Here is a 15,555-nt window from a genome sequence, read left to right on the forward strand (position 1 = left end):
CTCAGCTGGGAAGGGATGGAGTGGAACGGGGCGAGACGGGCGCGAGACGACCGAAATTCCCGCCCTCCCTCGGGAGGGCTCCGCCTCGGAGCGCGGCGGGCCGGCGGCATCCGGGGAGCGCTGCCCCGGGGCGGGCCAGGCGGCGGCGGAGCCCGGGACTCCCGGGGAGGGGCTGGGGCGGGCCGTGCCTGGCCGTGCCGGTGCGAGCATCGGGGCTGCTGGGCGTCCTGCGAGGTGCAGTCGCGCTCATGGGGACGCACCGCATCGTGCTGTCGGGCCCCGGGCCCTGGGGCTTCCGCCTGGTGGGCGGCCGGGACTTCGAGCAGCCCCTCGCCATCTCCCGGGTAGGGCGCGGCGGCGGCCCGAGGGGGCGGGAGGTGCTGGGGGCCGGGGAAGTCGCTGGGACCTGGTCGGCGCGGCGGCAGCTCCGGGGAAGGCTGGGGCTGGCTGGTGGCACAGGGGCAGGGTTGGTGGCACCGGGGCCGGGTTGGTGGCACAGGGGCAGGGTTGGTGGCACCGGGGCCGGGTTGGTGGCACAGGGGCGGAGCGGGGGGGGGGGGGGTGTCTTCTCCTTTTCTTCTCCCCGTTTATTTGTCTGATGTTTATGGAGGAATCCGTGGTGGCCGGCGCAGCCCCTTGACCTGGCTTTGACCAGAGCCTTTGCTTCTTACCGTTCGTCCACAGCAAACCCCTTACCGCAGGCAGGGAGAATGCCCTCTGCTCCTGCCAGCCTGTAATTTAGGTTTTGCAGCCCATCCTAAGGGAAGCAGTCACACCGAGATGGTGTTAGTGCTCGCCTGCTTTGGCTTGCCATGTATAGGTAAAAGAAAAGCCTTTGTTTACAGAAGCCATATTAACCTACCTTAAGTGCTGCAGCCTCTTTCTGGTCTAAGTACTTCTTACCCACTTGAAGAAAAATGAGTTATGAAATGACAGTAAAGTTCCACATGCAGACAGTTTTAGGGTGTAACTTAAGGTGCCATCCTGGGCTCCGGTGTTTGCCTGTGTAGCGTCAGGGATGGGTTCAGAGCGCCTGGCTTTACTGTCCACGTACCCCCTGCACCCAGACATCCCTGCGCAGGTGCTGCCGCCTGCATGGCTGCTGCTGGCTGGGAGCTGGGCCCTGCCCTGAGCTGCTCACTGCACACCTGCAACAACCAAAGGCACACATGCCCATCTCTTCCTGTGTGCCGGCACTGCACCCCAAACTCCCTGTCCCTATGTGGCTTTCTGTGGGGTGGGCTGCTCAGTGTCTTGTTGGGGCTGGCTGCAGGCCCGGCTCCCCCCAGGGAGAAGGGCTTGCTCTGATTTCATGATTTCCAGCAATTCCTCTGCAAACCACAGGCATTCGGTGAGCTGCTGGCAGCCCTGGGCTCTGGCTCCGGCACCACCTTTATGTGGCTTTGGGGTCTTCAGGTGAGGAAGGGTGATGGGAAGTGGGACGTACAACAGCTTGAACCTCTGTGAACTGCACCTCAGGAAGGCCAGGATGGTGAAACGTGTGCATTGTTCTAAATACCTCCTGCCCCTTGGTCTCATGCAGTGGGGTGCCGCTGCCTGAACCACCCCAGGTGCTGTGCCACGGGGCAGGCTGCTGGCTTCAGGAAAGGCAGAGCTGGGAGTGCTGTCAGACTCACGGAGGGGGAAGTTATTAATTTTCTGTGTAGCCCCTTTCAATCACGGTTATAATGCCTCACTCTTCTAAAGCATTTTTTTGACACGAAAGCAGCTTTAGTGTAGGGGAAGTGATATTTACTTCATTGTTATGGTAATTGTTGCCATTTCCCTCCAGCAAAAGGCTCTGAGGCAGAAGTATGTCTGAAGTCCTACCTCACTGCTCTTACCTCTTCTGCTCGGCCACCTTTGTCAGCACTTATGGGTGCATACCAAGAGACACAGATCAGCAAAGCAGCAAAAATAACCACCTCATGAGAAATTGTGACCCTGGAGACTACAATGTAATAACATATCCTCTCTGGTGGTGATGACGTAAATGCTGACAATTGGCAGCTCTTATCATGGCTTTCTCTGGTGGCCCCTTTGACATGTTTAATTTCCCCTCCAAGACTTCAAGCCATTAATCTTTCCTGTGCCTCGCCCCTAAGGTTTCTGGGTTTGTGCCCTTGGCTCAGGAACAAAGGTCTCGGAGAGTCCCCCTTCACCATGTAAAAAACCCCAAAACTGTACCAAGATCTGGTCCAGTTTTGGTCTGTTTTAGAGTCTGATCCTCCTTGTGTGATGATTTTATGGGGCTATAACTTAATTTTTCTTCTTCCTTATTGCATTTTATACCTGTGCTCTGACTAAAGAGCTTTTTGCGCACAGAGCCCTCCTCTACTCACAGGTCTGCGCTCGGCAGCCCAGAAAGCCAACCGTATCCTGGGCTGCATCAAAAGGAGCGTGACCAGCAGGTTGAAGGAGGTGATCCTGCCCCTCTACTCTGCTCTTGTGAGACCTCACCTGGAGTATTGTGTGCAGTTCTGGTGTCCTCAACATAAAAAGGACATGGAACTGCTGGAACAAGTCCAGAGGAGGCCACGAGGATGATCATGGGACTGGAGCACCTCCTGTATGAAGACAGGCTGAGGAAGTTGGGGCTGTTCAGCCTGGAGAAGAGAAGGCTGCATGGAGACCTCATAGCAGCCTTCCAGTATCTGAAGGGAGCCTATAGGGATGCTGGGGAGGGACTCTTCGTCAGGGACTGTAGCAATAGGACAAGAGGTAACGGGTTTAAACTTGAACAGGGGAAGTTTAGATTGGATATAAGGAAGAAGTTCTTTACTGTAAGGGTGGTGAGGCACTGGAATGGGTTGCTCAGGAAAGTGGTAAATGCTCCATCCCTGCAGTGTTCAAGGCCAGGTTGGAAAGAGCCTTGGGAAACGTGGTCTAGTGTAAGACATCCCTGCCCATGGAGGTTGGAACTAAATGATCTAAGGTCCTTTCCAACCTTAACCATTCTGTGATTCTATGATGGATAAGCTTTGTCAGCAAGCTCTGGCTGTAGGGTTGGCATCTGCCAAGGGTTATGAGGGCTTTGGTCCCACTAAGGTGTGACATGGGGGGCTGCCTGAGGGGAATGAGAGGGCGTGGAAGCTGCAGTCTGTGATGAGAGCATTGCCCACAGGGCAGGGAGGATGTGGCCGTCCCTCCCAGCACTGTTATATGTTTGCTGCAGCATGGAGGTTGTAGGTCCATGGCACAGATGTGCTCATGGGGCTGCTGTTAGGAGCAGTACACAGGGCTGGGCTGCCTGCCCTGTGCCAGGCATGTATCCTTGATTGCACTGTGGAGCAGCAGCATCCTGCCACTGCCAGCTGGGAGCACAGCAATTCAGGTGTGCTTCCTGGGGGACAAGTACCCTCCCGCGTGGGCAGTGGAGCCTGGCTGTGCCTCATCCAGGGCTGCCCATCCCAGTGATGCACTGATGGAGTCACCCTGCTGTTCCAGGTGTGTGCTCGCATGGTAGCATGCCAGGAGAGAGACATCCATCCAGTCATGGGCCTGAACTGGGTGTTTTGCAGCTGTCTTTGAATGAAGATGTCAGAATTCAGCCTGTGTTGCCTGCAGATTTGGCTTCTGGCCATGCTGTCCTTGCGGTGGGCTTGTCTTGGTATTTATGGCCCTCATCACCATTGTACCTCAGCTCCTTAATAATGGCTTTTGGCTTCTCAAGCTCCCCTCTTACATGACGTGTTTCATGAGATGAGATGCTGATGAAGTGGAGCTGGCTAAAAAGCACAGCTGATAGACTCCCATCCCCCTCCATCCCTCAGGTGACATGAGCTTTTTCCTGTTTGGTTGCCTTTAATTTTGATAAACATTGGAGATTTCTCTTTCCAGTTGCATATATACATGGAACTGTCCAATAAACCTTGTTCTTGAGATGATTTCTGTGGTTTGTGGTAGTGACGTGTTGATCTTGAACATCTGACCCAAAATAAAGGCAGAGGGGAGTTTTGCTGTACGTTTTGTCATTTAAAAACCTCCCAGCTTCATTAAGGAGGGGTGGCTATCAGAGTCTGTGGAACCAAATGTTTTGTATCGAAACTGAGCCTTTTCCCAATGAAGAAGTGGTTTCAGGACAACCCAGTTTTGCAAACGGCAAAATACAAAATCTCAGTATTATGCTTGTTGCTGAGTTCAGCCACAGTAATGTGAATTCATCCCTGCTTAGTCTGATGCTTTATCTATTCATGGTATTTTAAAATTTCAGGATTTCTAGCAATTACAGAATCGGAAGATAAGTGGGCTTTTTTTGGTGTTTGGTATTTTTAAGCACGTTCCTCCGAACCAGCTTTGTAAACTGAAAATCTGATTTAGGGAAAACACTGGATGTGATGGTCTGAAATCAAGCACAGGACTGAATCCCATGGTATGAAAAGACATTAGGTTTTACTTTGGTACTGGCTGACATCCTTACCCCTCTCTCAGCTGAGCAAAGGTATCCTGGAGCTACCAGTGAAAGGAAGCCCCAGTGGTACGGGACACCCTGCTAATGGGCATCTCTTACTGGGGCTCAGTGGGGTGACCATGGCAGTGGATGGGTGAAGACTGAGCTCCATCTGGACCCTGCCAGGGCTCAGCTCTGTGGCACGAGTGTCTTCTCTGGGATCGGGGCTGCAGCCTCTACCTCACACAGAAAGAAAGAAAAATAACCTGCAGCCATGTTCTGATACGTGGGGAGTGTCTGGGCTGATTGGGGAGGCCTCTGCATCCAGAGGGGAGCTGGAATGCCTCCGCCTCTGCAAAAGAACCATGGGGTGTGGTGGATGTGTTAGGACTTAGGGTTGGGCTGGCGTTCCTCCTCGGCATGGGGCGCATTGGCTGGTCCCCACTGTGCACACCTATGGCTGCTGCCCAGCCCAGCTTTCTTGCCCATAACAGCAGATTATTGGCATTACGCTTGGCTCTTGTTCTGAGGCTGGCTGGGCAGAGGGAGCTGGCTGGAGAAAGCTGCTAGCGTTTATGGGAAGGTGAAAGTGGCTTTATGTTTCCTGCCCTGATGTTTGCTCTTGCACTGCTGCTCCCAGCTGCCACGCTGGACAGGGGCTGTAGCAGCACCAGCCCTGCTGGGCCAGGCTGTGCCACATTGCCCAGGGTGTCTGGCACAGCTGCTCCATAACTAGACAGTTTATCAGCGCCTGTCGAACACTGGTCATTAAGGTCACTGGCCGAGAGCTTCTGGCCCCCAGAAGAATCTGGGTTGATGTTTAGAGCCCAGCATGATGCCTTGTGCCTTTGACGCTGGAGGGAGTCCTGCCTGGTCTGTCTGAGTGTGTTGGGTATGGAGAGCAGAGGTTCACATCGCAGTAATGCCCCTAACAGACTTCAAAGCCAGCATGAACCCTGGCAGCTTCCCGGGCAGTTGCTGAGGCTGGACAAGCTTGTGCTTCAAAGAGACAAATGGCTGCTGGGGAGAGGAAAGGACTCTGCTGATCTCCCTGGCTGCTGGGGTTCGGCTGAGATGACATCATCCTGAATTGTAGCAAGGGGAAAGTAGCAGAATTTTCTGTCAGTGAAGAGGGAGCACCTGGGGACACAGGACAGGCGTGACCTTGCCCAGCCCCGTTTCATGAGTCTGGGGGCAGTTTTATCTTTAGGAAAACATTTAAAAGAATTAGGATGTTAGTAAAACACCTTCTACCAGAGTTACATGCAGCATCAGTACCCTTGCCTCTATAGGAGCCATAGTTGGACTTTCTGCAGTTCACCTTTTCAGACCAATTTGCCACGATTGTGCAGCAACTTGATATTGTCAGACTCCGGAGTACTCGTTTCTCTGTAACTCTTGAGTCCAACCCAAGTTCTTTTGGGAATGGCAACCCACCTTGATATTGATGAGTTTGCCAAAGAACATAGAAAACTCCACTTCAGCTAGCTCCGGAACAGACAGAGCGAGCTTTAAGTCTCAGACCCTAAGGTGATAAAGGTAAATGTTGGACTTACTGGGAGAGATTCCTTTTTGTTCTGTTATCTGCTTATTCCTAGTTGTCAAGTTACAGATGGTTGCAAGCTTCTTGGAACCTTTTACCCTCAAAACTCACTTTGTCCATCAAGAGATGTATTTGGCTTGTAAAATGCTTCATATTTGAAGGGTGCAACATCAAAACAGCAGCAGCAAATGGGGTTTTTTTATATGTTTTTTTTCTCCTCGGTAGTATAAACAGGGAAATTAAAGGAGGCCTTAACTACATAAACAATTGATGTTGTTCTGGACAGTGACACAGTATCTCTTAGATGGTTGCTGATTACTGGACATGTTGTTTGTTTAGAGGATGAAATAAACCATCAGGAAGGCTCAGCTGATGAGCAGCTCTGTGTGATGTTTGTGAGGTCTTGTAAGAAATCCTTATATTTTATTTTTTTTTTAATGTAGGGCATGTTGCAGAACAAGCTGTGAGGCTGCTCTGCAACTCCTTGACCACCACTTGAGCCTCTGTCTGAGCAAATAATCTCACATATGTCCTTTTACACCACCTTCCTGAGGCCAGCCCTCTCTGTGCTGTGCCTAATGCCTTCCACTTTCTGTGTTAATAATGCCCATCTGGCTGTCAGAAATAGGCAGGACATGAAGGCAGGCAGGAGGGTGAGGGCAAGCTGGGCTATCACAGAGGGGCTTCTTGTAGTGGAAGCCTAGACCCTGCTGGTGTGGGCTGATGCTCAGGGGTTTCACCAGCTAGGGGCTTATCTGCTTTCCCCTTCTTGTGATGGTGTGGTGTGGGCCATTACAGAGCAGCTAGTGAGCTGTGGGCTACAGCAGTGTCAGACTGTAATGGTTCAGAGAATGGGAGCAGCCTGGGAGGAAAATCTCCCAGAGCCGGTTGTAAGGAACCAGCTTGTCATTCCCCCTCCCCTAAAGAGAAGGAGTGGGGAACGTGCTTGCCTGAATTTTCTCATAGCCTCTGATCTCTGCTGACCCAGCTGCATGCTTTTGCTGGGAGAAATTGTGGCTGCTTAGCATAATACTCCAGTGCTAAGGACATTACTCATGGTAAAAGAGCAGCGTGTGTGGGTTGGGAGGATTAAGCTGCATGTCAGAGTTGTCTAGTTGTCACTGGTGGCCTCAGAAGTATGTTGCTGCATGTCTGTTCTGTCCCGCGAAGACGCAGCTGGGTTTTCCTTGCAGGCTCAGAGAGGTGCTGTTTATCAGGATCTTTGTCTTGGCTGATGTTAATTTTCTCATTCTTATCTCTTCACCACTTCTTGCTACGTGTGTCTAGGTGTGGAGTGATGGGTGGTGCCGGAGGCTGTAGGGTCTGTGAGAAACTGAAGGGCTGATGAAGTGAGCAAGTAGTGTGCCTGAATCCATGGAGAGAGAATGCCAGAAAGAATTGAATGAATTTTAGACCCACCCATCTGTGTTGACTCACATGGAGCTGTGTTATGCTGCTTTTCATAGAAATGCTTCCCACCCTTTCTCCCTCTCATTTGCTGTGGGCAGCAGCTTCCCTTAATATATCCACTGCTGCCTCAGATCCTTGCCTGCCATAAGAAAAAAGGCACTGTATATCCCTGTCCAGGGACTTCAAATCTTGTTAGGAAGCATGTATGGAAGTAATTGCATCGAATGTAAAACATATTTGTGCTCATCTAGCTCTGGGACAGATAGAAGTTTTATAAAGAGGGCCTGGGAGCTGGGTAAGCAGCCAAATATATCTGCACTCCTCCAAATATATCCCTCCACTAAGTCAAAGTATTTCCTTTTCTAGTGTAAATGCACTTGCCCAAAGACTAGCAGAAGACTTGATCTGTCATAGCAGAGTCTTTCATTTGCTGCTTGGCTGCCAGTGCAAGGGGACGATAGCCAACAAGCCACCTAGTAGACAGAAATGTGAACTTTGCAAAGTCCCAGTGGTGTTGGCAAGGTGGAGCCCAAAGTGTGTGTGCAGGGAAAGTGAGGGGAGCTAATAATTTTCTACTCACTTCATAATTACAGAGCTTTATATATCTATATCAAAATCTGTGTGTGTGTGTGTGCACATGTGCACAAAGCTTCACTTTGTAGTATAAGAAGATAATGTCTGTTTTTCTTCTATCCATACCAACCCTGAATCTGTGGGTCCTCTTGGAAAAAAAAACCAGCGTTGAAGCCTATAACTGGTTTAAACTGTAATCTACCACACTGAGCTCTGCATGAGTATGGAGTGCACAATCAAACCTATGGATTATAGAGATTATTTGTTTCTTCCGCATGCTGGCAAAAGTGTCTTGACCTGGTATCAGGGACCTAGTTTGATACATCTGGTTATAAGTATCTAGATTTGTGGTAGCCCAGATTTCTTACACAGAGATGCCAGTCAAACAGCATCACCACAGGCAGACCCTGGTGACCTCTAGGACCTCTTTTGAATACAGTATGAAGCCGTGTTGTTCAGCCTGTCTCAGCATTGTGTGTTCAGCAGTGAAATGACCTAATGGCAAAGCGTTACACAATTGCCTGGCAGCAGGCACCACAAGGTAGAATATGGCTCCTTTCCAAAGGAAGTCCTTGGGCATGATGTTACCAGGAGTGCAGAGCTTTATTCACAGATAGTGTCCTGGAGCTGAGGGCTCCTGGGGCCCTGTGATGCTGCCCATATCCCCTCTGCCAGATGCTGCGTGGGGGAAGCCAGTCAGGGAGCTCTTTTGAAGGAGATCAGAAACTATACCTTTACATGAGACTTAACTTGTACAAAGTTGTGTTTGCAGGTTTTGTTCCTTGCAGTCTCTTTCATCCCTGCTCGCCTTCCCATGCAGCAGTGCAGCTCTGCTGAAAGGAGAGAGGCTGGTGCAACGCTTTAAGTAATTTGAGGGGGAAGCAGGACCAAAGCTGTTTCAGGCAGTGCAACATTCACTGGATGCCTCTGAGCCTGAAAGCTTTTGCTCATTTTTGGAGTCCTTTTGGTTGGGTTGTGTAAGCTGGCTGGTAGCTGTCAGTACTCTGAGCATCTCTGCCTTCCCTCCCCCACCATACGCCTGCCCTTGCTGTTCACCATGGCCGGGGAGAGATGGGACAAAAATAAAAGCAGGAAAAGGTCTTTCCAGTGGCAGCTCTCTGCTCTTCACTTAGTAACAGAAATGTTTTTTCTTTCCTGGCCTAACTGGTAGGTGAGCAGATCTCAAAAGAGCGTTGACAGCACTGAGATAAGCCCAGACCTTACTGCGAGGGGGGAAGGGAATGTTATTAGTAGCTATAAATCATCCTAAAAGGATGGGGGATGGGTTCCCTGCAGTACCGTGCCCTTGTGCAGACATGTTTGCTCAGAGTAATCCTGGCAGGGAGTACGAGCTGGATGTTGTAGGGGAGCAGTTTGTGGATGGTTGCATTTCAGGGCAAGTTATTTCCAGAACTGAAGAAACTGGATTTTAAAGCATGTTTCCTTTTGGCAAATTCACTTATCTTTTTCATTACTGTGCATCATTGTAGCTTCCCCTCAGGGGAAAGGTTTGTATGGTACCTGAGTGGATGTAATCGCCCTTGTGCTACCGGTGGCTTTTATCTGATGGAGAAGAGCACTCACACTTCAAATTCCTCTGAAGTGGACGCAGAAGGGGAATGTGACACCACAAGCACTGGCTTGAGATATTACTGTGAATGCCACTCGCTCATCCCTGTTGCTCTTGGGAATTTCTTCAGGAGGCTTCAGTATTTAGTGTCCCTGGCTGATGTGGCTCAGCTGCTCCTTGCGGTACAGCATCATTTCTAGCAGCCTGCCACACTGTGTAGATTGTTGGTCTTTAAATGCAAGCTATATGGCCAAGCCTCTGGCAGTGTTTCAGCGGCAACGTTAATCCACATTTACTCTTGACCCTTTGGCAGTCTTGTCTGATCAAAACTGAATCACAGTAATAGTGTGCTGAGCTCAGTGCTCCTCACAGGGGTGAGTAAAGTGCCGCTCTCCCTCCTTTAGTAGTAGAGGAAGTAAAGGCACCAAGAAACCAAGTGACTTGGTTAAGGCCAAGTGACCCACAATGTGTCTCCTGCAGGGTGCCTCTGGTGTAGAGATGTCTTTAGGGATCTGTCTCATGGTTTCTAAAATGACAGCTTCCAAATCCAGTGTGAATATGGGTGACTTCCAGTGCTCAAGATTTCTTCATGGCTTCTAGCTGTCCCTGTCACAAGGTTTACATGAAGGGGTTCTCAAAGCAATGCATCCACTGGAGCAGCAGCAAGCTACACTCAGTGGTCTTAGTAGGTCACTAGTCAGCTGCAGGCTGCAGCTTGGGAGATGATGATCTTCACATTTAAAGCAGATTTTCCGTATCCATCTGGTAGCTTGTCTGGTCATGTCATTAGCACTTCCTCTGTCACTTTGTATCCTGCTTTGAAGCATTGAAAGTGGTGAGCAGGTATTTGGTTGACCTATCTGATGGTCTTTGGGTAAATATTGAGCACCTTGGCTAACCTTGGACATCTGTGATACACATCTATGTCCTTCCCATTTCCATGAAATACTATCTCAGTGGAGAGGTGCAATAAAGAAAAGCGGTTTATGATCTTCCCTCTGCTTAGGGAAAATTTCTCACTACAGCTGTGAGGCGATGTGCTGAACAGCCTCAGGTTTGGCTCAGGGAAAGCGGTGATTGCAGCTAATGTGTGTCACCTCCAGGACATGAAGGTTTCCCTAGGGGCAATGATTTGCCATCCAATCCCACATTAGGAATCTCTAAATGTTGTGAACAATGTTTATTTATGTATGACAGCTCTGCTGGGTTTGCTCAGCTGCTTTCCAGCATGCTGAAACCTAGCACGAATGCATAGAATGAAGGCCAGTTGCAACAGACTCATAAACGAGGTATGTCTCAGCTGCAAGGCATGTTTTAATCTGTATTTGTGTCTGAGATTAGCCCACCCTTCTAATTTCCTCTGCCTATTAAATAATTGATGAGAGCCCACAGTCATCATTATGCTTCATACACAAAATTATTCCAACTGCACAAAATCTTATGTAGTGTTTGCAAAGCCACAAACAAATGTGACATTCACCCTCTGCCTAGGCAATAATTTAGTCCCAAAGAGGTCTTGGTTGTTAAGAGGACACCCCTTTAAAAGAAGTAGGGAAAAAATGAGCCATTTAGTTGATTTGCTTGAAAATGCCAAGTTTCAGCTGGGACCTTCTTTTTCATGAGCAGTATCATAATGATGGCGTTCCTGCTTAGTGTCTTCTGCTTGGGATCTCTGAGGTTACGCTGAGCTCCTTCCCATCAGTGATTTCTCAGGTAGAGCACAGCACCTCTTTAGCAGTACAGTGGTGTAACTGGGAAGCCAAGCACCACACATGCAGAGGAAAGGGAGAAGAATGAGAGAAGGTGTCAAGCTAAGCTGTGGTCAGCCTGTCATGCTGCGGATGATGCTTCTTTTTCAGAAAGTATCTTCAGGTTGTGGTTTAAAGATGAAGTTACTGATGCCTTTCTCCCTTCCAGTCTACTTATTAGATAAAGCACTGCTTTGGGATTGATCTCACTGAAGTCAGTAAGTGTTTGTTGCAGATGTTCCTGGCAAAACCAGTTCATTACAACTAAAGAAGCGATCCAAAATCTTGACCCCAAATGGTTCTCCGAAGGACAGAAACAAATGAGATCATGATGCAGATGGAGGTGTTTGTGATTGGCATTGATTATATTGCAATGACTCTGATACTCCTCTTTGTCACTTCCATTCTTAAAGACTCCAACTTCCCGGCTGTCCTCAGCACCTTCTGTTTAGGAGAGCGCTTCTCTGTCCAGCAAAGAACAGTTGCTTTCTGTACAGTCTCACTCTCTAGCACAAAGGAAATTGCCTTAAGTGAAAATATAATTTTTGTTACTTACTTGCTGTCCCCTCCCCAGATTGTGGGTGCCAAAACAGAATCCTGCCCCTAATACTGAGGAGTATCTGAGGGACCCAGATAGGTTTCTGCTGAGAATTTACTTCCATGAATTTTCACCTCTTTGCTTCCAGGTGCTAGTGAGAGAAACCCTGAGTGCTCCAACTGTCTGGGGCTTTTTTCAATGTTTCTATGGAAAGTTCTCCATTGAAAGTCCAATCACTCTTTTTGTTTTCTCTTAGGTGACTCCAGGTAGCAAAGCTGCTGTAGCCAACTTGTGTATAGGAGACCAGATCATAGCTATTGATGGAGTTAACACAGATAACATGACGCACCTTGAGGCACAGAACAAAATCAAGGGTTGCACAGATGAACTAACTCTGACGGTCAGCAGGTACATCACTGAGCGAGGTGGGGTGGGGAGAGGGATGGAGGGAGGGATTTGGGGTGGGCAGTACCTATGTTTTGGGTTGACAAAAGACTTCTGGCTGGTTTAATTTGATCTCTTAGTGCTTTCTCTGGTCAAGCACTGTATAGCAGCTCCATTTCAGCCTTTGATCCTAATGCAGCTTGCGGTTGCTGCACTTTGACCTTATGAAAACAGTTTTCCCACTGAGAAATTCCCTGATAATTTGTGGCAGGGTCTGGCAGCCTGTGCTGTTGCTCCGGACAGCAAAGATGGGTCTTGTGAAGACTTCACTCATAAACAACTGGAACCTGTTTTTTTTGAGGGTGCTGGGGATTTTTCCTTCCTCTTGGTTTGAATTGTAGCCTTGGGTCCCAGCACTTGTCAAAGTCACATGGTAGATGCAGTACGGCATTTCTAGTTGCTCTCAAGTGAGTTTTTCCTGTGGCTGCCTCCTCCCAGAGCAATTGTCCATCAGCATCATGGCAGATGCAAGGGAAGTGCTTTCAGAAGGAGTGCAAAAGCATGACAGTAGTTTAGTTGTTCAGGGCTTTTCCGTGATAAACAGAAGTCTTTTACCATAGCAATTACAATGCCAGGAGTTCAGCAGGCATTTCCCAGTTCAGGAAGAAGAGATGGGTCTTGGCCAAAAAAAGCCTGATAATTCATTGAGGGAATTCACAGAGGGAAGAAGAGAGCACAGTGCTGGCAGTGTGAATGGGTGGCGAGCACTGCAGCAGCCTGTTAGCCCCAGAGTTTCTCATTATGGCCTCTGACTTAGCAGCCTGTAATCTTCCTGCAAAAGGGCGCTCCTTTTCCTCTCTGTAATATCCGGCTGCTTGACTTAGCAAACCAGTGCCATGTGGCTCTGGCTGGGAGAGAGGAGGGGAGGCTAGGGCTTTTTCAGCCTGCGGGCAAGCTCACTCTTACAGATCATTGAGTCTGTAAAATGTGTTTGCTAATGTTAATTAAAAACTCGTTAACTTTATAGCTACCCTATGCACGTTTCATGGGCCTTAGGTATGGAAGCTGCCCAGGGAGAGATTTCTAGCTGGATGTGCAGCTGTGTAAAACGATGCAGGGACTTGGATTTAGCAGAGCTCAACTCTTTTTCAAGACCTCCTTTCAATGAGGTATCATGAGTGTGTGTTGGATGCTTCTGCCGCTGTACTGATTGATGAGCACTGCTGACAAAAGGGACAAGGAGTGTCAAGACCACAAGGACGTGAAAGCATCGATCTGACTACTTATCCACTTCAGGGTTTGATAATTGCTACTCATTGCTCTGTATAAAATCCATTTTATATGATTCTGGGGGACTTTAAGTCTTTGGTCATCCTCCTTCTTGGAAGTAAAGTTCTGCTTAGGGAAGAATTTCTTACTCTTTGGGTACTTGATAGCTTGATAGCTGCTAGAGATCAACTATTTGAAATGGTGTTTGTATTGGGGAATATGATACTGCAGGAGGCTTTCTTGGAGGAGAAACTCTTCTTTAATGCCAAAAGACAACAGTGTGTATCACGTGGTCTTTCCTGGTTGTGCTTTGTTGAGAATAATTTATCCCTAGCACCCAGCTGTCTCCTTCTGGCCCCCTGTAACTGTGTTGTCCCAAATGCAGCTGGACTCAGTTGTCAGAATTGTTATGTCTCTGTCCTTGCTGCTGAGGCTGAAGACCTTTACTTTGCAGTCTAGAGCCAAGACCTTAAAATGGAAGATCTTGAGAAGAGGCCCAGAGGGGTGACAGAGGAGGCATTTTAAAACAGTTGGAACCCATGCCTCATCTTCCTGTTCAGCCTAGGGTAGAGGAAATGGGTGAGGAAAGCTGACTGGGTCAGTGGTCAGCCCCCCTCTGTGAAGAAGGGGAGCTACAGAGGTGAAAAGCGTGGAAGGCACTTTGGAAAAGAAGTGCCACCTGAAAAAGTGGTATGGCTTGGGCTTCCTGCACCTTGGTGGGCCAACTCTGTCAGTAAGGCTTGACCGTACAGTTAGTGAGGAAGGCTGACAATACAGTCAGGTCAGAGCTGGAAGTTTCTTCTTGGTCAAAGTAGCTCTGTAAGTATTTGGCTGAGTATGAAAATGAAAGCGTTAATACTTCAACATCACCAGCTCTTGGGTCTGGTCTCCAGGCTCTGCAGTTGTAGCTTGTTGTTGAATCAGTTGTACCAAATAGCTGTACTGGTGAGGACCACTGGTCTGCAGTATCTCTGCTGTAGAAAGCCTTTAGCTACAAGTGGCTGGAGGCTGGGAAAGTTTTAGGGAAGTATTGCACTATGCTTGTCTCTTGTGCTCCTTCTGTGGACCAAAGCAAAGTTTATATGTGTTCTGCAAATATGCAGCCCTCTTTTCTCTTTTAATGGAAGTCAAGTGGTTAAGATGTCTTCATGTTTGGCTGTACTAATGGTTATTTAACAGAAGTGTAAATGTAGAAAATCGAAAGGACTTAAACACTTCTGGTAAAGGAAACGCTGTTTGCAGTGTGTACTTGATTGTGAATATCAACAGCATTCCCATGTTTCCTGTTTCGGTATTTTCCTTAACGATGGTAACAGTCCAAAAATATTTCAGATCAGATTGTAGGCAGGAAATCTAGTCTTAACACATGTCACCATTAAAAATGGATCAAATTACTAGCTGAAGAAAACATGCCGGGTCTGCTTTTTCACCCAAAGGTGCAAATCTGTTAATTGCCTAGGATTTAAAACCCAGCCACAAATTGCTTTCCCTGAATATGCTTTTTTAAGCAGGACTGCCAGGTGCTGTACTGTTTGATGTGTGAAAAGTTGGAAGGGTCTGGTTTCAGCCTCAAAAGTGGGTATTCAACAATGTTGGCGCATACACCAAATTCCTGCTGAACTTAGCATGTCTGGCAGCTCCCTGCTCTTTTCTAAGTCTGTATTTGTTCATTCATTTTGCTTTTTGTTTAAGGCTAGGGAGTGCTTTTAGAGATGTAGTTCTTCAGAAGAACAAAATAAAGGTTCCATTATTGACTTCAGCGGTGTAAATTCAAGCTCAGCACTGTGGTTTTGTATGGTACCTGGAGAAAGACTGACCTACTGCAGACAGTGTGCTTCAGTCAACTCAAAACCACCTGGTTGATAAACTGAGAAATTTCACAGGCAAATTTTTGAGCTTCTCCCATTCACAGGAAAAACAAAGTTTTGGATCTTGTGTCTTTGCGAAGAGCTGCTCTTCTCCCCTTTTCCCCTCCCCCCTCTTTTCCCAGTTAGGGAGTGTAAATGTCAGTGTAACATGCTAAGGTCAAGCAAAGCCTCCCCATAGTCTGCACCCCTTCCAAGCTTGCCTCTGATTTTCCTTTTATGGGGGTAAGCAGCAAGACCTGTCCAACAGACTGGAGAAAGCTGT

The 15,555-nt window shown here is 48.3% G+C and overlaps 1 protein-coding gene across 6 annotated transcripts in view; it reads left to right on the forward strand.

Annotated features, from left to right (window-relative positions):
• Window positions 1-15,555, forward strand: part of PDLIM1 (PDZ and LIM domain 1) — a 43,715-nt gene continuing 28,160 nt past the window's right edge. For 2 of the 6 annotated variants that reach the window (XM_065671746.1, XM_065671747.1), the window contains exons 1-2: window positions 69-344; window positions 12,029-12,180. In XM_065671746.1, coding sequence (XP_065527818.1) covers window positions 249-344; window positions 12,029-12,180 — 248 coding nt within the window. In that variant the 5' untranslated portion in view covers window positions 69-248. Of the gene's footprint in view, window positions 345-12,028; window positions 12,181-15,555 lie in introns of all 6 variants that reach the window. The other 4 variants (XM_065671750.1, XM_065671751.1, XM_065671748.1 and 1 more) reach the window with 3 other exon arrangements.

The sequence above is a fragment of the Lathamus discolor genome, chromosome 3, assembly GCF_037157495.1.
Source record: "Lathamus discolor isolate bLatDis1 chromosome 3, bLatDis1.hap1, whole genome shotgun sequence".
Lineage (NCBI taxonomy): Eukaryota > Metazoa > Chordata > Aves > Psittaciformes > Psittacidae > Lathamus > Lathamus discolor.